The following is a 26,444-nucleotide window of genomic DNA, read 5'->3' on the forward strand; positions in this document are numbered from 1 at the left end:
TCTCGAACAGCCGCCTGGTAACTCTCGAACAGCCGCCTGGTAACTCTCGAACAGCCGCCTGGTAACTCTCGAACAGCCGCCTGGTAACTCTCGAACAGCCGCCTGGTAACTCTCGAACAGCCGCCTGGTAACTCTCGAACAGCCGCCTGGTAACTCTCGAACAGCCGCCTGGTAACTCTCGAACAGCCGCCTGGTAACTCTCGAACAGCCGCCTGGTAACTCTCGAACAGCCGCCTGGTAACTCTCGAACAGCCGCCTGGTAACTCTCGAACAGCCGCCTGGTAACTCTCGAACAGCCGCCTGGTAACTCTCGAACAGCCGCCTGGTAACTCTCGAACAGCCGCCTGGTAACTCGCGAACAGCCGCCTGGTAACTCGCGAACAGCCGCCTGGTAACTCGCGAACAGCCGCCTGGCAACTCTCGAACAGCCGCCTGGCAACTCTCGAACAGCCGCCTGGCAACTCTCGAACAGCCGCCTGGCAACTCTCGAACAGCCGCCTGGCAACTCTCGAACAGCCGCCTGGCAACTCTCGAACAGCCGCCTGGCAACTCTCGAACAGCCGCCTGGTAACTCTCGAACAGCCGCCTGGTAACTCTCGAACAGCCGCCTGGTAACTCTCGAACAGCCGCCTGGTAACTCTCGAACAGCCGCCTGGTAACTCGCGAACAGCCGCCTGGTAACTCGCGAACAGCCGCCTGGTAACTCGCGAACAGCCGCCTGGCAACTCTCGAACAGCCGCCTGGCAACTCTCGAACAGCCGCCTGGCAACTCTCGAACAGCCGCCTGGCAACTCTCGAACAGCCGCCTGGCAACTCTCGAACAGCCGCCTGGCAACTCTCGAACAGCCGCCTGGCAACTCTCGAACAGCCGCCTGGTAACTCTCGAACAGCCGCCTGGCAACTCTCGAACAGCCGCCTGGCAACTCTCGAACAGCCGCCTGGCAACTCTCGAACAGCCGCCTGGCAACTCTCGAACAGCCGCCTGGCAACTCTCGAACAGCCGCCTGGTAACTCTCGAACAGCCGCCTGGTAACTCTCGAACAGCCGCCTGGTAACTCTCGAACAGCCGCCTGGTAACTCTCGAACAGCCGCCTGGTAACTCGCGAACAGCCGCCTGGTAACTCGCGAACAGCCGCCTGGTAACTCTCGAACAGCCGCCTGGCAACTCTCGAACAGCCGCCTGGCAACTCTCGAACAGCCGCCTGGCAACTCTCGAACAGCCGCCTGGCAACTCTCGAACAGCCGCCTGGCAACTCTCGAACAGCCGCCTGGCAACTCTCGAACAGGCGCCCGGTAACTCGCGAACAGACAGTTTTGGGTGTTTTGAACATGCAGTGTAATGGAATGCAGTGTGTTGAACAAAACAGCTGAAACTGAACAGCAGAGGTGTAATTTGTGAAGGGGTCTGTCACGCTCTGGTCTCTGTGTTGGGGGGAGGGGTCTGGTATGACATAGGCTGCTCTCTTTGTTTGGAGCTGAGAGTAAGAAATGTCTGCCTTCCAGCTGGCCGGGGGGGGGGGGGGGCTTTCCCTGTTCTTTCTGTTCCCCACTACCCAAACGTACCATGCCCATCTGCTCCTAGAAAGTGTGTGTGCGTGCCTGTGTTTTTAGATAGCGGGTCAGCCCGACTATAGGGAAGCCCTTGACCTCTCATCCATAATCGACCTCGGTAGATAGTTCAGTCGTCTCTCCTATTCAGCGTCAGCCTGCTCAGTGATCTTCTGTAGTGAAAGGAGACAATAGACTGCAATACAGACAGGTGGCTGGCCTCCTAGTTAAAACGCATTGTTCATTTCAGCGTTATAAAGGGAGGGCCTGTGAGATCTCGTATTTGTGTGGCCTCAATGAAACCGAGTAGGCAGCCTATGCACGGGCGGCGAATCACATGGCAGTTTTTCATTTCAAATACAATTTTTATTTTTTTATTTTTTGTCTCTGTCCTCAAATCGTCCTCCTAAAAGGTAGGCTGTGTCCTATCTGCTGATTATAGCCCAGGAATACCGATAGCCTAATATAATGGGCCACGGTGAGATTCTCTAGTAATTTAACCTAGTTCTTAGGTTGTTTTTGTGCATATTGCCAATAGGGTGTAAAATTGCTAGGCCCATGCCTGGCAGGTGAGCTGTGTCACATATATACCTGAAATAACGTGGCAGGACTGCGGTTGGGTCGGGACCAGGTGACAGCCAGTGGTATGAAAGGCGGCAGCGGGATGAATAAATCAGTCCTGCTTAGACCTCTAGTGTGTGTTTGATGAGCTGTGTGTGTGTGTGATGAGCAGGGCTGGAGTGTGTGTGTGTGTGATGAGCAGGGCTGGAGTGTGTGTGTGTGTGTGTGTGATGAGCAGGGCTGGAGTGTGTGTGTGTGTAATGGAAGGGCGGGAGTGTGTGTGTGTGATGAGCAGGGCTGGAGTGTGTGTGTGTGTGTGACGGAAGGGCGGGAGAGAGCTGACAGTGGAAATTAGAATTCTCTGGAACATGTTCTTACTTCCGTAGAACAATCCCAGAATCCTACAGCTCAATGACTTTATATAGCCTGGTTCCCTTTTCAACTGTGGTCCTGACAAACAGCTGTTGTTGGGAGGTCAAACAATGACTAGACTAACAGGGGAAGGAAGATTGTGTGTCTATGTTTGTGTATGTGGGTGAGGGGGTGATGAATGTTTAAACATTCAACAAAATTGGGATCCTTAACTGTAAGAAAAATCCCTAACTGAAAAACGATATTTTCCCACCAAATGTAAAATCGCAATGCAGTTATCACAAAACATTATGTTCTGCGTTTAAAGTCGAACTAGACGATATGCTATAAAGGCCTGGGGAAAGTTGTCATTTAAATTAAACCAGAGAGGAAGAGGCTTTACTTTAGGCTATTTGGGGGTCATTTGCGAGGCATGCAAACATTATTATTATTTTTTTTACGGTTAAGGATCCTAGTTTCTTTTTAACGTTTAAACCCCCTAACGTCCACATACACACACATTACCAAGACATATGCTCACGGTTCCTTCTGCCTGCGCCCTCCGCTCTCTCCCTCACGCTAGCTCGCTTGCTCTTTCTCTTCACAAATGATGCAAGTGTGTGTTCAAGTCTGTTGCGTGTAGAATATCCTAGCCCAGCCTTTCTTAAAGTATGTGTCGCGACTTGTTAGACTTAATGTATCATCATTTCATGAATTACAGGAATTGCTTTGCCAAGTGCAAGGAGTCAGGTGATCAATTATTTTGGCAGTTGACTCTCCCACCACTACGTCATGGTCGTTAACATTGGGTAAAAATGTCAAGAGAGAGGCCAGCGACAGCAGCGAAGTCCTGTAATACTTTGAGAAGTTAAATGAGAAGGAAATGGCCACTGGGAGGTGAATTGAGGAGTCAGTAATGGTAGTGAAGGTACATCTGAAAGGGGACGTAAGGTGAGACCCAAACCGTCTCTGGTAGCAGTGCAGCTGCACTGTGAATTCATCTGGAATTTTAGTCATTTCTCTAGTATAGTTTTAACGGAAAACAAATTGTATTGTTTTTCCATAGTCAGATCCCTAGTGTACACACACACACACACACACACACACACACAGAGCTCAACCTAACACACACCGACTAGGTTTCACACACACACCACCCTTCGTTGTCTGGCAGCCAGACTGACTGGTCTGTGTCAGTGCGCTCAGACGTGCTGCCTTCTCCCCCATAATCCCTCACTGACTCCTCTCTCCCTAGGGATACATCGGCCTGTCTGTAAGGAGCATGACTTTCACCCCACAGCATGTTCCTTTTTCAATTGCTCAATCTCTCGCTCTCTTTCTCTCTCCCTTCATACCTTTCTCTGCCTTTCTAGAGTATATTAAGCCACCAGCTCTCCTTCTGTCTGTCTGTCTGTCTGTCTGTCTGTCTGTCTGTCTGCTTCCCTCCCTTCCTCCCTGTCTGTCTGCTTCCCTCCCTTCCTCCCTGTCTGTCTGCTTCCCTCCCTTCCTCCCTGTCTGTCTGCTTCCCTCCCTTCCTCCCTGTCTGTCTGCTTCCCTCCCTTCCTCCCTGTCTGTCTGCTTCCCTCCCTTCCTCCCTGTCTGTCTGCTTCCCTCCCTTCCTCCCTGTCTGTCTGCTTCCCTCCCTTCCTCCCTGTCTGTCTGCTTCCCTCCCTTCCTCCCTGTCTGTCTGCTTCCCTCCCTTCCTCCCTGTCTGTCTGCTTCCCTCCCTTCCTCCCTGTCTGTCTGCTTCCCTCCCTTCCTCCCTGTCTGTCTGCTTCCCTCCCTTCCTCCCTGTCTGTCTGCTTCCCTCCCTTCCTCCCTGTCTGTCTGCTTCCCTCCCTTCCTCCCTGTCTGTCTGCTTCCCTCCCTTCCTCCCTGTCTGTCTGCTTCCCTCCCTTCCTCCCTGTCTGTCCGCTTCCCTCCCTTCCTCCCTGTCTGTCCGCTTCCCTCCCTTCCTCCCTGTCTGTCCGCTTCCCTCCCTTCCTCCCTGTCTGTCCGCTTCCCTCCCTTCCTCCCTGTCTGTCCGCTTCCCTCCCTTCCTCCCTGTCTGTCCGCTTCCCTCCCTTCCTCCCTGTCTATCTGTCTCTGTCTCTGTCTCTCAGCTACAGACCCCCTTCAGACTCATGACTCAGGCCCCAGCTGCAGTCTGAGGTTTGAAATGAGTATGTTTTAGTCAAACGTTATATCTGTTTGTGCTTATTGTGGTCAGTTTGCAGGCAACAAAATTAGTTGTAATTATGTTCCCGGCCCCCTGACCAGCCACTCAAGAAGAAAAAAAATGTCCCGCGGCTGAATCTAGTTGATGATCCCGACATCATAGCCCGGGCGGCAGGGTAGCCTGGTGGTTAGAGTGTTGGACTAGTAACCGGAAGGTTGCAAGTTCAAACTCCCGAGCTGACAAGGTACAAATCTGTCATTCTGCCCTTGAACAAGGCAGTTAACCCACTGTTCCTAGGCCGTCATTGAAAATAAGAATTTGTTCTTAGCTGACTTGCCTAGTTAAATAAAGGTTAAAAAAAATACAATAAATGATTTCATGTACAGTTAAAGTGTTACGATATTACAATGGTGTCCCGTGTATCTCAGTTGGTAGAGCATGGAGCTTGCAATGCTAGGGCTGTGGGTTTGATCCCCACGGGGAGGACAAGTGTGTGTGTGTGTGTGTGTGAACAGTCCATGTTGTCATGAGGGGTTGTTTTATCTGTTTTTAAATCAGATTTTACTGCTCACTTGATTTACTTGATGTGGAGGAGTTCCATGGCTCTGTGTAGTACTCTGTGTAGTACTCTGTGTAGTACTCTGTGTAGTACTCTGTGTAGTACTCTGTGTAGTACCCAGAGTCTGTTCTGGACACGGGGACTGTTGAAGAGACCCCTGGTGGCATGTCGTCTAGTGGGGTGTCTGAGCTGTGTGCTAGGAGTTTAAACAGACAGATCAGGGCTCTAACACGGCAATCACAAAGACAAGTAGTGATGCAGTCAATCTCTCCTCTACTTTGAGCCAGTCAACCCTCAGGAGGTCTAACTATGTATACCGGAACCTCGGTAATATACCGGAACCTCGGCAATATACCGGAACCTCGGTAATATACCGGAACTATGGTAATATACCGGAACTATGGTAATACACTGGTACCTCGGCAATATACCGGAACCTCTGCAATATACCGGTACCTCGGCAATATACCGGAACCTCTGCAATATACCGGTACCTCGGTAATATACCAGAATTTTGGTAATAGACCGGAACCACGGTAATATACCGACCGGTACCTCGGTAATATACCGGAACTACGGTAATATACCGGAACCACAGTAATATACCGGTACCTCGGTAATATACCGGAACCACGGTAATATACCGGAACCACGGTAATTTTAAAGAACCAGATGGTACCTGTTTTATAAAATGTTTATACATCCAGTTCTGTTCATGAATTCAGTTAAAACATTTAAGTAACAGCAACTAGTCTCTTGTATGCACCGGTCCAATAATGTCCACTTCACCTACCAGCCCCCACTCAGCCCCCACTCAGCCCCCACTCAGCCCCCACTCAGCCCCCACTCAGCCCCCACTCAGCCCTCACTCAGTCCTCACTCAGTCCTCACTCAGCCCTCACTCAGCCCTCACTCAGCCCTCACTCAGCCCCCACTCAGCCCCCACTCAGCCCCCACTCAGCCCCCACTCAGCCCCCACTCAGCCCCCACTCAGTCCTCACTCAGTCCTCACTCAGTCCTCACTCAGCCCTCACTCAGCCCTCACTCAGCCCTCACTCATCTATTCCTCCCGTCAGTTTTTAAAATATAATTTAGCCGTGGTGGCGAGCGGGGATGCAGACCCTGATGAGTCTCCAGTTGTTACATTTGTACATGTTATACGTTGGAGCAGCGAGGGGAAAGTTGTATCATTTCCTCGCCTGGTTGAACCAGAAGCACAGGCCTGTCTGAGTAGGCTTTGCAAGTTCTCTGTCACGCAGCCTCTGGGAGGGGAAGAACAGCTTTGCGACAGGTATGCTTGTAGCTTTACAGCGAAGAAAACTGCTTGTCTCTAGTTCAAATGTTGTTTTTATTGTTTTTTAAATTATTTTTTTCTTTATTTGCATTTGATATAATTTGACAAACCATTTGAAACTAATCCCAGGTCTGTAATTATTAGTTTGATTACTAATAATTACAGACCTGATGTCTAAACTACATCACACATCTCTTCCTGGGAGGGAGAGGAGGGGAGAGAGATGTGAGGTACTGAAGAGGAAAGGTTCCATGCAGTGTTTCCCCCAGACTGACACAATGACATACAGATCATGATGCATGTACAGTGGGGCAAAAAAGTATTTAGTCAGCCACCAATTGTGCAAGTTCTCCCACTTAAAAATATGAGAGAGGGCTGTCATTTTCATCATAGGTACACTTCAACTATGACAGACAAAATGAGGGGAAAAAATTCCAGAAAATCATATTGTAGGATTTTTAATGAATTATGGTGGAAAATAAGTATTTGGTCAATAACAAAAGTTCATCTCAATACTTTGTTATATACCCTTTCATCTTCCTCTTATCTTTTTAAGCCTCTAGTCTACTGTCTATAGAGCCAACCCCCTCAGCCTCTAGTCTACTGTCAATAGAGCCAACCCCCTCAGCCTCTAGTCTACTGTCAATAGAGCCAACCCCCTCAGCCTCTAGTCTACTGTCAATAGAGCCAACCCCCTCAGCCTCTAGTCTACTGTCAATAGAGCCAACCCCCTCAGCCTCTAGTCTACTGTCAATAGAGCCAACCCCCTCAGCCTCTAGTCTAATGTCAATAAAGCCAACCCCCTCAGCCTCTAGTCTACTGTCAATAGAGCCAACCCCTCTAGACTACTGTCAATAGAGCCAACCTCTCTAGTCTACTGTCAATAGAGCCAACCCCTCTAGTCTACTGTCAATAGAGCCTACCTCTCTAGTCTACTGTCAATAGAGCCAACCTCTCTAGTCTACTGTCAATAGAGCCAACCCCTCTCCCTGGGTTGGTAAATATGTTTTGGTTGCTTTGTTAGTCTTTTGTTGTTGTTAGGTTGGAGTGGGTGGATGGTGTTTTGTTGTGTTCCCATGCCTCCCTTTATCTCTCTCTAATCCAGGGATTTGAGTCAAACCGGCATTATCAGAGCGCTAAACTCATTACACGAGACTGCTGGAAAGGAACAGAAGCTGAGGGGTTGGCTCTATTGACAGTAGACTAGAGGGGTTGGCTCTATTGACAGTAGACTAGAGGGGTTGGCTCTATTGACAGTAGACTAGAGGGGTTGGCTCTATTGACAGTAGACTAGAGGGGTTGGCTCTATTGACAGTCTTTAGTCTAATCCTCTCTCTCTCTATTTCTTTCTTTCTCTCTCGCTCTCTCTCTCTCTCTCTACATTTCTCTCTCTCTATTTTTCTCTCTTTCTCTCTCTCCATCCCACCCCCATCTCTCTCTCTCTCTCTCCATCCCACCCCCATCTCTCTCTCTCTCTCACCCCCCCCCCCCCCCATCTCTCTCTCTCTCACTCCACCCCCCCCCCCATCTCTCTCTCTCTCACTCCACCCCCCCCCCCATCTCTCTCTCTGGGTGTCTATTGTCCTGCCGTAGCCTCTCAGCAGCTGCATTACTTTAATAATGTGATCTGAGTTGGCCCCCAGCAGCTTGTAATGAAGGATATTTACCGGAGCCGACTAAGACCCTCCCAGTCCCTTCCTCTCTCGGTCTTCTCTCTCTCTCTCTCTCTCTTTCTCTCTTTTTCAGCTCATTGTTATTGGTGACAGATGGGTGGAGAGAGGATTTTAACCCCGCCTCTCTCTCCATAGGACCCGTTGGAACCCACTAAATGAATGATACAGTGCTCTTTTATTCTGAAGTCCCATCAGACACTAGGGTATTAGACTCTCACAATGGACCGAGTGATTCTTAAAGGGGCGGTTGAAACAATAACAAAGTGTGCTTTTATTTTGAAGTCCCATCAGACACTAGGGTATTAGACTCTCACAATGGACCGAGTGATTCTTAAAGGGGCGGTTGAAACAATAACAAAGTGTGCTTTTATTTTGAAGTCCCATCAGACACTAGGGTATTAGACTCTCACAATGGACCGAGTGATTCTTAAAGGGGCGGTTGAAACAATAACAAAGTGTGCTTTTATTTTGAAGTCCCATCAGACACTAGGGTATTAGACTCTCACAATGGACCGAGTGATTCTTAAAGGGGCGGTTGAAACAATAACAAAGTGTGCTTTTATTTTGAAGTCCCATCAGACACTAGGGTATTAGACTCTCACAATGGACCGAGTGATTCTTAAAGGGGCGGTTGAAACAATAACAAAGTGTGCTTTTATTTTGAAGTCCCATCAGACACTAGGGTATTAGACTCTCACAATGGACCGAGTGATTCTTAAAGGGGTGGTTGAAAAGGGGCTCGAGAAATCAAACCACTCTTAAATGCGTAGATAGAGAGAGCTATGGTTGCAAGGACTGACCATCCATTATATTAATCAAGTGTAGTTTTAACCATGATTTCAGACTTTATAGTGTGTGTTTTTACATTGACATTGTTTACAAACATTGGAGTAAAACAAGCTTATATTTTGGGTTCTGACAGTTGAACTAAGCTCATGAGGCATTTATAAGTTATATTCTTTAAGAGTCACTGGATACATATCATTAAGTCCAAAATGGATGTAGCGACTGCTTTAAATGAGCTAAAGCAACATGGAACAGCTAAGCAGGCTAACATTCCTACCTACACTATTTACCCTGATTATCAGCTAAGCAGGCTAACATTCCTACCTACACTATTTACCCTGATTATCAGCTAAGCAGGCTAACATTCCTACCTACACTATTTACCCTGATTATCAGCTAAGCAGGCTAACGTTCCTACCTACACTATTTACCCTGATTATCAGCTAAGCAGGCTAACGTTCCTACTTACACTATTTACCCTGATTATCAGCTAAGCAGGCTAACATTCCTACCTACACTATTTACCCTGATTATCAGCTAAGCAGGCTAACATTCCTACCTACATTATTTACCCTGATTATCAGCTAAGCAGGCTAACGTTCCTACCTACACTATTTACCCTGATTATCAGCTAAGCAGGCTAACATTCATACCGAGAAGGAGGAGGGGGAGAGAGGGGGGAGAGAGGGAAACGGAGGGATGGAGAAGGTGGGGGGTAGAGGGAAGAGGGATGGAGGTGGGGGGGTGAGTGGGAGGAGCAGAGAGGGAAGCGTGGGATGGGAGAGGGAGGTGGGGGGGATAGAGATGGGAGAGGGATGGAGGTGGGGGGTGATTGTAGGAGGAGCAGAAAGGGAAGGCGGGGGATGGGAGAGGGAGGTGGGGGGGATGGGAGAGGGAGGTGGGGGGGATAGAGATGGGAGAGGGATGAAGGTGGGGGGTGATTGTGGGAGGAGAAGAAAGAGGGAGGGGGAGGAATGGGGGATAGAGGAGGAGAGATGGAGGGATGGGGGAGAGGGAGGCAGAGGGATGGAGGTGGGAAGCGGAGGGATGGAGGAGGGGAGAGAGGGAAATGGAGGGTGGGAGAGAGGTGGAGGGATGGGGGATAGAGGAGGAGGGGAGAGAGGTGGAGGGGGCTCTCACGTCTCTCCTCTCTTTCACGTCTTTCCTCACTCTCTTCTCTCTATTCAGTGACTTTTAGAATGATTAGGCTATCTAAATGTGCTTGTACTAGAGACTTAATGAATTATAGCCAGCCAGTGTTCACCGGACGTGCTACCTGTCCCAGACCTGCTGTTTTCATCTCTCTAGAGACAGCAGGAGCGGTAGAGATACTCTGAATGATTGGCTATGAAAAGCCAACTGACATTTACTCCTGAGGTGCTGACTTGTTGCACCCTCGACAACTACTGTGATTATTATTATTATTGGACCATGCTGGTCATTTATGAACATTTGAACATCTTGGCCATGTTCTGTTATAATCTCCACCCGGCACAGCCAGAAGAGGACTGGCCACCCCTCATAGCCTTGTTCCTCTCTAGGTTTCTTCCTAGGTTTTGGCCTTTCTAGGGAGTTTTTTCCTAGCCACCGTGTTGCTTCTACACCTGCATTGCTTGCTGTTTGGGGTTTTAGGCTGGGTTTCTGTACAGCACTTTGAGATATCAGCTGATGTAAGAAGGGCTATATAAATACATTTGATTTGATGATGTACTAGAGACACTAGACTTAATGAATTATAGCCAGCCAGTGGTGATAATGTACTAGTTTGTTTCATACTCGTGACGTTCTAGCAGATGTATGTCTATTAGATGTATGTCTTTCAACACCTTGTTAAAGCAGCGAGGACAATAGTAGAGTTTTCTACTAGCAAGGATAACACTACTCCTCGTGTCACATGCTTTTTCAAAAATCATCTGCCTGTGACTTCTCAAGGTTGTTTGTTAACTGTAGTAAAATCATCATCATCCCGTTTGGCAGACTAGAATTGTTATTCGTTACAGTCAGTCCCCTTGGCAACACGTCAAGTTTTAAGTGAGAAAATAATTTGATGGTGTGAGGTTATGTAGTAAAGCTGTAGCTGCCAAATCGAAGCCAGGCTTGCTTCTTCCCTGGGATTTATCGCTGCAGCTTCTTGTTGTGCTGGTTGTCCTCTGTTGACCTCTCACACGCAGTCGAGCACAGACACGCAGTCCTCTGGCTGTTTGTGTCCCGCTGGCCTGCGGCATTTGGTCATCGGCTAATCATCCACCAGACCACATTATGAAGACTCTCTTAAAGATCGGACGATTATTCAGTCAATTGTCACAAGAGGAAGGAGACGGGCGGCAGGTAGCCGAGCGTTTTTAAGAGCGTTGGGCCAGTCACCGAATGGTCACCGGTTTGAATCCCCGAGCCGACTAGGTGTGCCCTTTGAGCAAGGCACCTCCCCCTGGAGATAAGAAAGGAAGATGGACCATGGAGGAGCAACACACACACACACACCGTCTATTTGTGCCATCCAGGGCAGAAAGATACCTAAACAGCTCGGCCTCAGACAGAATGGGAACAAAAGTCTCTCTCTCTCCGACTGAAGATAGTCATTCTGGAAGGAATGTTGTTTAGACAATATATTCTATATTGACTTCAAAGAGGTGCCTGCGGCTGTACTTGACACAATGTCCGTCTCGCTGGTTTAAACTGTGTAAATGTCAGCTTATCCTGCCACATACAGTCCGTCAAATCACTGAGACCACGCTGTCGTTAGTCCTGAAGATAAACACGGTCAGTGTCTGGGATGCTAGTTTACCGTCGGAATGGTAGGTGGTAGAATATCACTTTTCTCACCATGTTCTAGTGAGGCAGGTGTGTGTGGTCGGCAGGTGTGTGTGTGTGGTCGGCAGGTGTGTGTGTGTGTGTGTGGTCGGCAGGTGTGTGTGTGTGGTCGGCAGGTGTGTGTGTGTGGTCGGCAGGTGTGTGTGTGTGGTCGGCAGGTGTGTGTGTGTGGTCGGCAGGTGTGTGTGTGGTCGGCAGGTGTGTGTGTGTGGTCGGCAGGTGTGTGTGTGGTCGGCAGGTGTGTGTGTGGTCGGCAGGTGCGTGTGTGTGTGGTCGGCAGGTGCGTGTGTGTGTGGTCGGCAGGTGTGTGTGTGTGTGGTCAGCAGGTGTGTGGGGGTAGGCAGGTGTGTGTGGGGGTAGGCAGGTGTGTGTGGGGGTAGGCAGGTGTGTGTGGGGTAGGCAGGTGTGTGTGGGGTAGGCAGGTGTGTGTGTGGGGGGTAGGCAGGTGTGTGTGTGTGGGGTAGGCAGGTGTGTGTGTGTGGGGTAGGCAGGTGTGTGTGTGGGGTAGGCAGGTGTGTGTGTGGGGTAGGCAGGTGTGTGTGTGTGGGGTAGGCAGGTGTGTGTGTGTGGGGTAGGCAGGTGTGTGTGTGTGGGGTAGGCAGGTGTGTGTGTGGGGTAGGCAGGTGTGTGTGTGGGGGTAGGCAGGTGTGTGTGGGGTAGGCAGGTGTGTGTGGGGTAGGCAGGTGTGTGTGGGGGTAGGCAGGTGTGTGTGGGGGTAGGCAGGTGTGTGTGGGGGTAGGCAGGTGTGTGTGTGGGGTAGGCAGGTGTGTGTGTGGGGTAGGCAGGTGTGTGTGTGGGGTAGACAGGTGTGTGTGTGTGGGGTCGGCAGGTGTGTGTGGTAGGCAGGTCGGGCAGGTGTGTATGGTCGGCGCAGTGGGAAGGTACTGGCACACATTCAGAGAAGTCATGTTCCCTTCCTTTTACTGTGCTGGGAAGTGGAAACTCTCACTCTCTCTCTTTGTCTCTCGGTCTCAGTCACACACACACACACACACACACACACACACACACGTCTTTGAGTGGCTTATAGTGCTGTAACTCCCTTCCTCTCTTCTTCAGTGAGCCACCAGTCCTTTTTGTTACGACCAAGACTATAGAGATATTAACCAGGAGAGAAGGAGTCCTCGCAGACATTTTAGGTGACAGCAGACGTTCAGACTAACCTAATCCCTGTTTCTGGTGTGAATGCCGCAGTCTCAACATATTTCCGATCCATGAGATGTCTCGTCACCGGTGCTCTTCCTTCCGCAGAGACGCTTATCCTCTCGCCTCTCAAATCTAAACCGCTAATATGAAAGTAACCCCTCTGTCTCCTTTAGGATGCCCTCAGCCTCTGGCTGTACAGCATGGGGAGCTGGTGAACCAGACGGAGGCGAACCGAGGCTCCTTCCCTCCTGGTACCCTGCTGTCCTATGGCTGTGAGCCGGGCTACGCCCCCGATGGACCCACCACCATCACCTGTACCACCGCTGGGACATGGTCCCGCCTGCCTCTACGCTGCATCAGCACTAATGGTTAGCAACACACACACACACACACACTGTCATACACGCTGGTGGTTAGTAGATGGACACACACACACCAGTACTTGTTCTGAAGAATCTTACTGGCTTTCTGCATTGATTAGAATAGTTATCTGACTTCTCGCTCTCTTTACCTCTTTCTCTCTCTCTTTCCTCTCTCTCTTTTCTCTTTCCTCTCTCTCCTTTCTCTTTTCTCTTTCTCTCTCTCTCTCTCTCTCTGTTTCCTCTCTCTCTCTTTCCTCTCTCTCTCTTTCCTCTCTCTCTCTTTCCTCTCTCTCTCTCTCTTTCCTCTCTCTCTCTTTCCTCTCTCTCTCTCTCTTTCCTCTCTCTCTTTTCTCTTTCCTCTCTCTTTCCTCTCTCTTTTCTCTTTCCTCTCTCTTTTCTCTTTCCTCTCTCTCTTTTCTCTTTCATCTCTCTTCCCCCCCTCTCTCTCTCTCTTTCCTCTCTCCTTTTTCTTTCCTCTCTCTCCTTTCTCTTTTCTCTTTCTCTCTCTCTCTCTCTCTGTTTCCTCTCTCTCTCTTTCCTCTCTCTCTCTTTCCTCTCTCTCTCTCTCTCTTTCCTCTCTCTCTTTTCTCTTTCTCTCTTTCCTCTCTCTCTCTCTCTCTTTCCTCTCTCTCTCTCTCTCTCTCTGTTTCCTCTCTCTCTCTCTTTTCTCTTTCTCTCTTTCATCTCACTCTCTCTTTTCATTATTACTCACATTGTCAAAGTATACATCTAGAAAAATAAAAAATATATATTTTTATATATGAATAAATGGTGGGATCAACAGCAATAATAATAGTAGTTGTGGACATGGGATTACCATTAACAACAACTACAACAACAATATTAATGAGAATAACAATACATTAAAGCAATGGTAGTAGACCAGTGTCAACATGACTGAGAAGACACATGACCTGGTAGTAGACCAGTGTCAACATGACTGAGAAGACACATGACCTGGTAGTAGACCAGTGTCAACATGACTGAGAAGACACATGACCTGGTAGTAGACCAGTGTCAACATGACTGAGAAGACACATGACCTGGTAGTAGACCAGTGTCAACATGACTGAGAAGACACATGACCTGGTAGTAGACCAGTGTCAACATGACTGAGAGGACACATGACCTGGTAGTAGACCAGTGTCAACATGACTGAGAAGACACATGACCTGGTAGTAGACCAGTGTCAACATGACTGAGAAGACACATGACCTGGTAGTAGACCAGTGTCAACATGACTGAGAAGACACATGACCTGGTAGTAGACTAGTGTCAACATGACTGAGAAGACACATGACCTGGTAGTAGACCAGTGTCATCATGACTGAGAAGACACATGACCTGGTAGTAGACCAGTGTCAACATGACTGAGAAGACACATGACCTGGTAGTAGACCAGTGTCATCATGACTGAGAAGACACATGACCTGGTAGTAGACCAGTGTCAACATGACTGAGAAGACACATGACCTGGTAGTAGACCAGTGTCATCATGACTGAGAAGACACATGACCTGGTAGTAGACCAGTGTCAACATGACTGAGAAGACACATGACCTGGTAGTAGACCAGTGTCAACATGACTGAGAAGACACATGACCTGGTAGTAGACCAGACTGTTCTCTCTTTCCTCTCTCCTTTTTCTTTCCTCTCTCTCCTTTCTCTTTTCTCTTTCTCTCTCTCTCTCTACAGCCAGACTGTTCTCACTGAGTCTGTACCTAGTCAATGTTTTCCTCAGTTTTCTATCAGTCACAGTGGTCAGATAGTCTGCCACCATGTACTGTGTTTAGAGACAAATAGCATTGAAGTTTTTTTTGTGGTGTCTTTCCAATAGGTGATATATTTTTATTTTTGTTTTGTGATGATTTGGTTGGGCCAGATTTTCTGAGTGCTGTCCTGAGGCTTTATGGGGTTGGTTTGGGTTGGTGAACTCAGCCTCAGAACCAGCTGGCTGAGGGGACTCTTCTCTTGTTTCATCTCTTGACATTGTAGAGCTGTGTGATGGAATGTTTTGGGGTCACTTGTTTTTAGATGGTTTAAAATGTGATGACTCTTTTTTTCTATTCGAATGAGGAAGGGGGTATTGGCCCAATTCTGCTCTACATGCGTTATTTTGAGTTTTTCTTTGCACTTGCAATACAGTCTTGCAAAACTCTGCATGCACTATTTCAATTTGATGTTTGTCCCATTTGGTTAATTCATTATTAGAGATTGGACCCCATACTTCACTGCCATATAGAGCAATTGGTTCTATAACTGATTGGAACATTTTGAGCCAGATTCTAATTGGAATTTCTATGTTAATGTTCCTTTTAATGACATAGAATGCTCTTCTTGCTTTGTCTCTCAGCTCATTCACAGCCATGTTAAAGCTACCTGTGTTGCTGATATTTAGTCCTAGATATGTGTAGTTTTTGGTGTGTTCTAATAGAACTGTGTCCAAATAGAATTTATATTTGTCATCCTGATTTCCGGACCTTTTTTGGAGTGTCATTATATTTGTTTATTTTTTAGGTTAACGGTCAGAGCCCAGGTCTGACAGAACCTGTGGTTAACGGTCAGAGCCCAGGTCTGACAGAACCTGTGGTTAACGGTCAGAGCCCAGGTCTGACAGAACCTCTGGTTAACGGTCAGAGCCCAGGTCTGACAGAACCTGTGGTTAACGGACAGAACCCAGGTCTGACAGAACCTGTGGTTAACGGTCAGAGCCCAGGTCTGACGGAACCTGTGGTTAACGGTCAGAGCCCAGGTCTAACAGAACCTGTGGTTAACGGTCAGAGCCCAGGTCTGACAGAACCTGGGGTTAACGGTCAGAGCCCAGGTCTGACAGAACCTGGGGTTAACGGTCAGAGCCCAGGTCTGACAGAACCTGTGGTTAACGGTCAGAGCCCAGGTCTGACAGAACCTGTGGTTAACGGTCAGAGCCCAGGTCTGACAGAACCTGTGGTTAACGGTCAGAGCCCAGGTCTGACAGAACCTGTGGTTAACGGTCAGAGCCCAGGTCTGACAGAACCTGTGGTTAACGGTCAGAGCCCAGGTCTGGCAGAACCTGTGGTTAACGGTCAGAGCCCAGGTCTGGCAGAACCTGTGGTTAACGGTCAGAGCCCAGGTCTGGCAGAACCTGTGGTTAACGGTCAGAGCCCAGGTCTGGCAGAACCTGTGGTTAACGGTCAGAGCCCAGGTCTGACAGAACCTGGGGTTAACGGTCAGAGCCCAGGTCTGACAGAACCTGTGAAGACGATCTAGGTGCTGCTGTAATTCCTCCTAAGTGGGAGACAGCAGCACCAGGTCATCTGCGTACAGCAGACACTTGATTTCAGTGTTGTGTCGGGTGATACCAGGTGCTTCCGATTCTAGTAATGTTTTTTGCCAATTCATTAATGTAGATGTTAAATAGTGTTGGACTTATTGGGCAGCCCTGTTTCACTCCCCGTCCCTGAGAGAAGAAGTCTGTTTGTTTGTTGCCAATTTTCACCACACGTTTGTTTTTAGTGTACACTGATTTAATAACATATGTTTTCCCTCCAATACCCCTTTTCTATTAGTTTATAAAAAAAGACGCGCAGCGTCGTCCGGGTTAGGGAGGGCTTGGTCGGTAGGGATGTCCTTGTCTCATTGCGCACCAGTGACTCCTGTGGCGGGCCGGGCGCAGTGCGCGCTAACCAAGGTTGCCAGGTGCACGGTGTTTCCTCCTCACACATTGGTGCGGCTGGCTACCGGGTTGGATGCGCGCTGTGTTAAGAAGCAGTGCGGCTTGGTTGGGTTGTGTATCGGAGGACGCATGACATTCAACCTTCGTCTCTCCCGAGCCCGTACGGGAGTTGTAGCGATGAGACAAGATAGTAGCTACTAAAACAATTGGATACCACGAAATTGGGGGGAAAAAGGGGAAAATAAAATAAAAAGACCTTCGTGCCAAATTGAATCAAATGCTTTCTTGAAGTCTACAAACACGAGTAGATTTTGCCTTTGTTTTGGTTTACTTGTTTGTCAATTAGAGCGTGGAGGGTGTAAATGTGGTCTGTTGTACGATCATTTTTTAGAAATCCAATCTGGCTTCAGAATTATCCCCAAGTTGCTGTTAATGCAAATTGGTGTGATCAATCCCTGGTTCCCAATATCAGGGAAAATACTTGCAGTGAGGATAATGTTGAAGAGTTTGAGTATAGCCCATTTGAATTTGTGGTCTGTATATTTGATCATTTCATTTATAATACCATCAGCACCAGAGAGTCGTTTTTCTGATAATTCTTCTTCTGTAGTTTTCCTCCTTTGTTCTCAGGGTGTGTTTGTGTTGCTTCAGTGTTTCTCCATATTGAAGGTGTATATTGTTGTTGCCTGGTTCTCTGTGTTTTTGATTAGATATATTTCTCAATTACTTTCTTAGAGTTCTGCAATCGTTATCAAACTATTTTACATTTTCTGTTATTTCTGGTTTGATCTTGTTTTTTAGATTAGCCAAGGAGGATAATTTGTCAAATATAAAGTTTATGTTCCAAACAGCCAAATTTACACCTTCATTGCTGTTGGAGAATGTTAAGGCTAAAAAGTTGTCCAGGAGAGATTGTATTTTTTGGCTACTAATTGCTTTTTGTTGGAGTGCAAACAGTACAGGCATCTATCTATAGGCCTGTTTTGTACCATGTCATTTATTGGGCCGTGATGCTTCATGGTTGGGTTCTGCTCTTCTCAGATACACTGTGATTTTACTGTGGTCTGAGAGAGGTGTTCGTGGGCTGACTGTGAAGGCTCTGAGAGACTCTGGGTTTTGGTCGGTGAGGAAGTAGTCTACAGTGCTGCTGCCAAGGGATGAGCTGTAGGTGTACCTACCAAAAGAGTCCCCTCTCAGCCTACCATTGACAATGTACAGACCCAGTGTTCGACAGAACTGTAGGTGTACCTACCAAAAGAGTCCCCTCTCAGCCTACCATTGACTATGTACAGACCCAGTGTTCCACAGAGCTGTAGGTGTCCTTGTAGGTGTTTATGGGGACGTGCTCGCTCTCTCTACCGCTCTCTCTCTACTGCTGTCTCTCTCTCTACCTCTTTCTACTTCTCTCTCTCTCTCCTGCTCTCTCTTTACTGCTGTCTCTCTCTACTGCTCTCTCTACCGCTCTCTCTCTACTGCTGTCTCTCTCTCTACCTCTTTCTGCTGCTGTCTCTCTCTACCTCTCTACTGCTCTCTCTCTACTGCTGTCTCTCTCTCTCTACTGCTCTCTCTCTCTACCGCTCTCTCTCTCTACTGCTCTCTCTACGGCTCTCTCTCTCTACTGCTGTCAATTCAATTCAATTCAAGGGCTTTATTGGCATGGGAAACATGTGTTAACATTGCCAAAGCAAGTGAGGTAGACAACATACAAAGTGAATATATAAAGTGAAAAACAACTAAAATTAACAGTAAACATTACACATACAGAGGTTTCAAAACAGTAAAGACATTACAAATGTCATATTATATATATATATATACAGTGTTTTAACAATGTACAAATGGTTAAAGGACACAAGATAAAATAAATAAGCATAAATATGGGTTGTATTTACAATGGTGTGTGTTCTTCACTGGTTGCCCTTTTCTCGTGGCAACAGGTCACAAATCTTGCTGCTGTGATGGCACACTATGGAATTTCACCCAGTAGATATGGGAGTTTTTCAAATTTGGATTTGTTTTCGAATTCTTTGTGGATCTGTGTAATCTGAGGGAAATATGTCTCTCTAATATGGTCATACATTGGGCAGGAGGTTAGGAAGTGCAGCTCAGTTTCCACCTCATTTTGTGGGCAGTGAGCACATAGCCTGTCTTCTCTTGAGCCATGTCTGCCTACGGCGGCCTTTCTCAATAGCAAGGCTATGCTCACTGAGTCTGTACATAGTCAAAGCTTTCCTTAATTTTGGGTCAGTCACAGTGGTCAGGTATTCTGCCGCTGTGTACTCTCTGTTTAGGGCCAAATAGCATTCTAGTTTGCTCTGTTTTTTTGTTAATTCTTTCCAATGTGTCAAGTAATTATTCTATTTGTTTTCTCATGATTTGGTTGGGTCTAATTGTGCTGTTGTCCTGGGGCTCTGTAGGGTGTGTTTGTGTTTGTGAACAGAGCCCCAGGACCAGCTTGCTTAGGGGACTCTTCTCCAGGTTCATCTCTCTGTAGGTGATGGCTTTGTTATGGAAGGTTTGTGAATCACTTCCTTTTAGGTGGTTGTAGAATTTAACGGCTCTTTTCTGGATTTTGATAATTAGTGGGTATCGGCCTAATTCTGCTCTGCATGCATTATTTGGTGTTCTACGTTGTACACAGAGGATATTTTTGCAGAATTCTGCGTGCAGAGTCTCAATTTGGTGTTTGTCCCTTTTTGTGAAGTCTTGGTTGGTGAGCGGACCCCAGACCTCACAACCATAAAGGGCAATGGGCTCTATGACTGATTCAAGTATTTTTAGCCAAATCCTAATTGGTATGTTGAAATTTGTTTCTTTTGATGGCATAGAATGCCCTTCTTGCCTTGTCTCTCAGATCGTTCACAGCTTTGTGGAAGTTACCTGTGGCGCTGATGTTTAGGCCAAGGTATGTATAGTTTTTTGTGTGCTCTAGGGCAACAGTGTCTAGATTGAATTTGTATTTGTGGTCCTGGTGACTGGACCTTTTTTGGAACACCATTATTTTGGTCTTACTGAGATTTACTGTCAGGGCCCAGGTCTGACAGAATCTGTGCATAAGATCTAGGTGCTGCTGTAGGCCCTTCTTGGTTGGTGACAGAAGCACCAGATCATCGGCAAACAGCAGACATTTGACTTCGGATTCTAGCAGGGGGAGGCCGGGTGCTGCAGACTTTTCTAGTGCCCGCGCCAATTCGTTGATATATATGTTGAAGAGGGTGGGGCTTAAGCTGCATCCCTGTCTCACCCCACGACCCTGTGTGAATAAATGTGTGTGTTTTTTGCCAATTTTAACCGCACACTTGTTGTTTGTGTACATGGATTTTATAATGTCGTATGTTTTACCCCCAACACCACTTTCCATCAGTTTGTATAGCAGACCCTCATGCCAGATTGAGTCGAAGGCTTTTTTGAAATCAACAAAGCATGAGAAGACTTTGCCTTTGTTTTGGTTTGTTTGGTTGTCAATTAGGGAGTGCAGGGTGAATACATGGTCTGTTGTACGGTAATTTGGTAAAAAGCCAATTTGACATTTGCTCAGTACATTGTTTTCATTGAGGAAATGTACGAGTCTGCTGTTAATAATAATGCAGAGGATTTTCCCAAGGTTACTGTTGACACATATTCCACGGTAGTTATTGGGGTCAAATTTGTCTCCACTTTTGTGGATTGGGGTGATCAGTCCTTGGTTCCAAATATTGGGGAAGATGCCAGAGCTAAGTATGATGTTAAAGAGTTTTAGTATAACCAATTGGAATTTGTTGTCTGTATATTTGATCATTTCATTAAGGATACCATCAACACCACAGGCCTTTTTGGGTTGGAGGGTTTTTATTTTGTCCTGTAGTTCATTCAATGTAATTGGATAATCCAGTGGGTTCTGGTAGTCTTTAATAGATGATTCTAAGATCTGTATTTGATCATGTATATGTTTTTGCTCTTTATTCTTTGTTATAGAGCCAAAAAGATTGGAGAAGTGGTTTACCCATACATCTCCATTTTGGATAGATCATTCTTCTTGTTGTTGTTTGTTTAGTGTTTTCCAATTTTCCCAGAAGTGGTTAGAGTCTATGGATTCTTCAATTGCATTGAGCTGATTTCTGACATGCTGTTCCTTCTTTTTCCGTAGTGTATTTCTGTCTCTCTCTACGGCTCTCTACTGCTGTCTCTCTCTACCTCTCTCTACTGCTGTCTCTCTCTACTGCGGTCTCTCTCTCTACTGCTCTCTCTACTGCTCTCTCTACTGCTCTCTCTACTGCTCTCTCTACTGCTCTCTCTACTGCTCTCTCTCTCTCCACTGCTGTCTCTCTCTCTACTGCTGTCTCTCTCTCTCTACTGCTGTCTCTCTCTCTCTACTGCTGTCTCTCTCTCTCTCTACTGCTGTCTCTCTCTCTCTCTCTACTGCTGTCTCTCTCTCTCTCTCTACTGCTGTCTCTCTCTCTCTCTACTGCTGTCTCTCTCTCTCTACTGCTGTCTCTCTCTCTCTCTACTGCGGTCTCTCTCTCTCTCTCTACTGCGGTCTCTCTCTCTCTCTCTACTGCGGTCTCTCTCTCTCTACTGCGGTCTCTCTCTCTCTCTACTGCGGTCTCTCTCTCTCTCTACTGCGGTCTCTCTCTCTACTGCTCTCTACTGCGGTCTCTCTCTCTCTACTGCTGTCTCTCTCTCTACTGCTGTCTCTCTCTCTCTCTCTACTGCTGTCTCTCTCTCTCTCTACTGCTGTCTCTCTCTCTCTCTCTCTCTCTACTGCTGTCTCTCTCTCTCGCTCTACTGCTGTCTCTCTCTCTCGCTCTACTGCTGTCTCTCTCTCTCGCTCTACTGCTGTCTCTCTCTCTCGCTCTACTGCTGTCTCTCTCTCTCTCTCGCTCTACTGCTGTCTCTCTCTCTCTCTCTCTCTACTGCTGTCTCTCTCTCTCTCTCTCTCTCTACTGCTGTCTCTCTCTCTCTCTCTCTCTACTGTTGTCTCTCTCTCTCTCTACTGCTGTCTCTCTCTCTCTCTCTACTGCGGTCTCTCTCTCTCTCTCTACTGCGGTCTCTCTCTCTCTACCTCTGTCTCCATCTTTACCTCTCCTCTCTCCCCCCAGTGTGCCCCCCTCCCACGGAGCCAGAGAACGGAGGGTACAGGTGCCACCCGTCCCCCTGCCACCGCCTCACCCAGAAGACCGTGATAGAGTACTTCTGTGACGAGGGCTACGCTCTGAAGGGGGACTACAAGTTCCTCACCTGTCAGAATGGGGAGTGGGACGCACCCATGCAGATCACCTGCCGCCTCAGCCCAGGTAATATCATCTTTCCTCATACCCCTCACCTCATACCCCTCATACCCCTCACCTCATACCCCTCACCTCATACCCCTCACCTCATACCCCTCACCTCATACCCCTCACCTCATACCCCTCACCTCATACCCCTCACCTCATACCCCTCACCTCATACACCTCACCTCATACCCCTCATACCCCTCACCTCATACCCCTCACCTCATACCCCTTATACCCCTCACCTCATACCCCTCACCTCATACCCCTCACCTCATACCCCTCTCCTCATACCCCTCACCAAATTTTGTAAAAAAGTATCGTCTAGTGCATGCTGTCTCCTGACTGTCTCCTGACTGTCTCCTGTCTCCCTCTCTTAATTCAATTCAATTCCACAGTGCTCTATTACAGGACAGAAGTAGATATTTGTTCTGCCAAAGCAACAATCCTAAACCTCTCTATCTTTCTCTCTCTCTCTCTCTTTCTTTCTCTCTCTCTCTTTCTTTCTCTCTCTCTTTCTTTCTCTCTGTCTCTCTCTCTCTCTGTCTCTCTCTCTCTCTGTCTCTCTCTCTCTCTGTCTCTCTCTCTCTCTGTCTCTCTCTCTCTCTGTCTCTCTCTCTCTCTGTCTCTCTCTCTCTCTGTCTCTCTCTCTCTCTGTCTCTCTCTCTGTCTCTCTCTCTGTCTCTCTCTCTGTCTCTCTCTCTGTCTCTCTCTCTGTCTCTCTGTCTCTCTCTCTCTGTCTCTCTCTCTCTCTCTCTGTCTCTCTCTCTCTCTCTCTCTCTCTGTCTCTCTCTGTCTCTCTCTCGGTCTCTGTCTCTCTGTCTCTGTCTCTGTCTCTCTCCGTCTGTCTCTCTCTGTCTCTCTCTGTCTCTCTCTCGGTCTCTGTCTCTCGGTCTCTGTCTCTGTCTCTCTCCGTCTGTCTCTCTCTGTCTCTCTCTCTCTGTCTCTCTCTCTCTCTCTCTGTCTCTCTCTCTCTGTCTCTCTCTCTCTGTCTCTGTCTCTCTCTCTCTCTCTCTGTCTCTCTCTGTCTCTCTCTCGGTCTCTGTCTCTCGGTCTCTGTCTCTCTCTCTCTCCGTCTGTCTCTCTCTGTCTCTCTCGGTCTCTCTCTGTCTGTGTCTCAGATAAGGAGCTGCGGTCTCCGTTGGCGATGCCAGCGCTGTCCATCGTAGCGTCCACAGCCTCCTCTGTGGCCCTCCTGCTGCTGCTGGTGGTGCTGTTTGTTCTGCTGCAGCCCAAACTCAAGTCCTTCCACCACAGCAGGTTACACACAAACACACACACACACACAAACACAGACACACACACACACACAGAGAGACACACACACACACACACACACACAGAGAGACACAAACACACACACAGAGAGACACACACACACACACACAGAGAGACACAAACACACACACACACAGAGAGACACACACACAGAGACACACACACACACAAACACACACACACACACACACGGAGAGACACACACCCACAGAGACACACAGACACACACACACCCACAGAGACACACACACACACACACACACACCCACAGAGACACAGAGACACACACACCCACAGAGACACACACACACACCTTTTACCTCTGCATGTGTGTTTTGCTGCCCTTTTGGGCCAGTCAGATAAAAATGTACCTGGTTTTACAGGTTAACAGGCCAAGCAAATGAAAACACTGTGAAAGCTGCAGGAGAAATGGTTCAACAGTTAACCGCCATACTTAAATCAAATCAAACTTTATTAGTCACACGTGCCGAATACAACAAGTGTAGACTTTACCGTGAAATGTTTACTGACAAGCCCTTAACCAACAGTGCAGTTCAAGAAGAGTTAACCTGTTGCGACGACCAAACCCGGATCCGGGATTCTATTTATAGACCTAAGCTCATTACCATAACGCAACGTTAACTATTCATGAAAATCGCAAATGAAATGAAATAAATATGCTAGCTCTCAAGCTTAGCCTTTTGTTAACAACACTGTCATCTCAGATTTTCAAAATATGCTTTTCAACCATAGGAAAACAATCATTTGTGTAACAGTAGCTAGCTAGCGTAGCATTTAGCGTTAGCATTAGCGTTAGCATTAGCGTTAGCATTTAGCAGGCAACTATCACAAAAACAAATAAAGCCTTCAAATAAAATAACTTACCTTTGAAGAACTTCTGATGTTTTCAATGAGGAGACTCTCAGTTAGATAGCAGATGCTCCGTTTTTCCAAAAAGATTCTTTGTGTATTAGAAATAGCTCCGTTTTGTACATCACATTTGGCTACCAAAAAAAAAAAAAAAAAAAAAAAAAAAAAAAACGAAAATTCAGCCCTCAAAACGCGAACTTTTTTCCAAATTAACTCCATAATATCGACTGAAACATGGCAAACGTGGTTTAGAATCAATCCTCAAGGTGTTTTTCCACATATCTCTTCAATGATATATCCTTCGTGGAAGCCTGGTTTCTCCTTGCTCTCAAATGGAAAAATAATTGCACCTGGCTTTACGCTCCAATTTCGACGCAGGGACACCAGGCGGACACTTGGAAAATGTAGTCTCTTATGGTCAATCTTCCAATGATATGCCTACAAATACGTCACAATGCTGCTAACACTTTGGGGGAACGACAGAAAGTGTAGGCTCATTCCTTGCGCAATCACAGCCATATAAGGAGACAATGGAAAACAGAGCTTCAGAAATTCTGATCATTTCCTGGTTGATGCATCATCTTGGTTTCGCCTGTAGAATGAGTTCTGGGGCACTTACAGACAATATCTTTGCAGATTCTGAAACTTCAGAGTGTTTTCTTTCAAAAACTGTCAAGAATATGCATAGTCGAGCATCTTTTCGTGACAAAATATCGCGCTTAAAACGGGAACGTTTTTTATCCAAAAATGAAATAGCGCCCCTAGAGATCAAAGAGGTTAAGAAAATATTTACCAAATAAACTAAAGTAAAAAATTAAATGATAAAAAGTAACACAATAAAATAACAATAACCAGGCTAAATACAGGGGTACCGGTACCGAGTCAGTGTGGGGGGGTACCGGTACCGAGTCAATGTGGTGGTGGGGGGGGGGGTACCGGTACCAAGTCAGTGTGGGGGGGTACCGGTACCGAGTCAATGTGGTGGTGGGGGGGGGGGTACCGGTACCAAGTCAGTGTGGGGGGGTACCGGTACCAAGTCAGTGTGGGGGGGTACCGGTACCGAGTCAATGTGGTGGTGGGGGGGGGGGGTACCGGTACCAAGTCAGTGTGGGGGGGTACCGGTACCGAGTCAATGTGGTGGTGGGGGGGGGGGTACCGGTACCAAGTCAGTGTGGGGGGGTACCGGTACCGAGTCAATGTGGTGGTGGGGGGGGGGGGGTACCGGTACCAAGTCAGTGTGGGGGGGTACCGGTACCGAGTCAATGTGGTGGTGGGGGGGGGGGGGTACCGGTACCAAGTCAGTGTGGGGGGGTACCGGTACCGAGTCAATGTGGTGGTGGGGGGGGGGGGGGGTACCGGTACCAAGTCAGTGTGGGGGGGTACCGGTACCAAGTCAGTGTGGTGGTGGGGGGGGGGGGTACCGGTACCAAGTCAATGTGGTGGTGGGGGGGGGGTACCGGTACCAAGTCAGTGTGGGGGGGTACCGGTACCAAGTCAGTGTGGTGGTGGGGGGGGGGGGTACCGGTACCAAGTCAGTGTGGGGGGGTACCGGTACCAAGTCAGTGTGGTGGGGGGGGTACCAAGTCAGTGTGGGGGGGTAGTTAGTTGAGGTACTGTGTACATGTAGGTGGGGGTGAAGTGACTATGTATAGATAATAAACAGCGAGTAGCAGCAGTGTAAAAACAAAGGGGGGGGGTCAATGTAAATTGTACGGTGGTGATTGTATTAATTGTTCAGTCATCTTATGGCTGGGGGGGTAGAAGTTGTTATAAGGAGCCTTTTGGACCTAGACTTGGGCCTCCAGTACTGCTTGTCGTGAGGTAGCAGAGAGAACAGTCTATGACTTGGGTGACTGGAGTCTTTGACAATTTTCAGGGCCTTCCTCTGACACCGCCTAGTATAGAGGTCCTGGATGGCAGGAAGCTTGGCCCCAGTGATGTTCTGGGCCATTCGCACTACCCTCTGTAGCGCCTTACGGTCGGATGCCGAGCAGTTGTCTCTGGTTCTGTGATTTTAACAGTCAGCACTCTTTAGATCTAATGTTAGTAGGCAGCTCTGTTGATTGTGTTGTCAGGTCTGGGGGGCTGGGAGGCCTGGGGGGCCGTGTGGGACCTGGGGGGCCTGTCTGGGGGGCCGTGAG

At 47.8% G+C, this 26,444-nt stretch overlaps 1 protein-coding gene across 2 annotated transcripts in view; it reads left to right on the forward strand.

Moving 5' to 3' along the window:
* LOC139407399 (sushi domain containing 6) overlaps positions 1 to 26,444 on the forward strand; it is a 67,731-nt gene that overhangs the window by 37,035 nt on the left and 4,252 nt on the right. For both annotated transcript variants that reach the window (XR_011634095.1, XM_071151148.1), the window contains exons 3-5: positions 13,061 to 13,255; positions 21,982 to 22,176; positions 23,277 to 23,415. Coding sequence is in view for 1 of the 2 variants with exons in the window: in XM_071151148.1 (XP_071007249.1) it covers positions 13,061 to 13,255; positions 21,982 to 22,176; positions 23,277 to 23,415 (529 nt within the window). In the remaining variant the exon portion in view is untranslated. The remainder of the gene's footprint in view (positions 1 to 13,060; positions 13,256 to 21,981; positions 22,177 to 23,276; positions 23,416 to 26,444) is intronic.

The sequence above is a fragment of the Oncorhynchus clarkii genome, chromosome 4 (assembly GCF_045791955.1).
Source record: "Oncorhynchus clarkii lewisi isolate Uvic-CL-2024 chromosome 4, UVic_Ocla_1.0, whole genome shotgun sequence".
Lineage (NCBI taxonomy): Eukaryota > Metazoa > Chordata > Actinopteri > Salmoniformes > Salmonidae > Oncorhynchus > Oncorhynchus clarkii.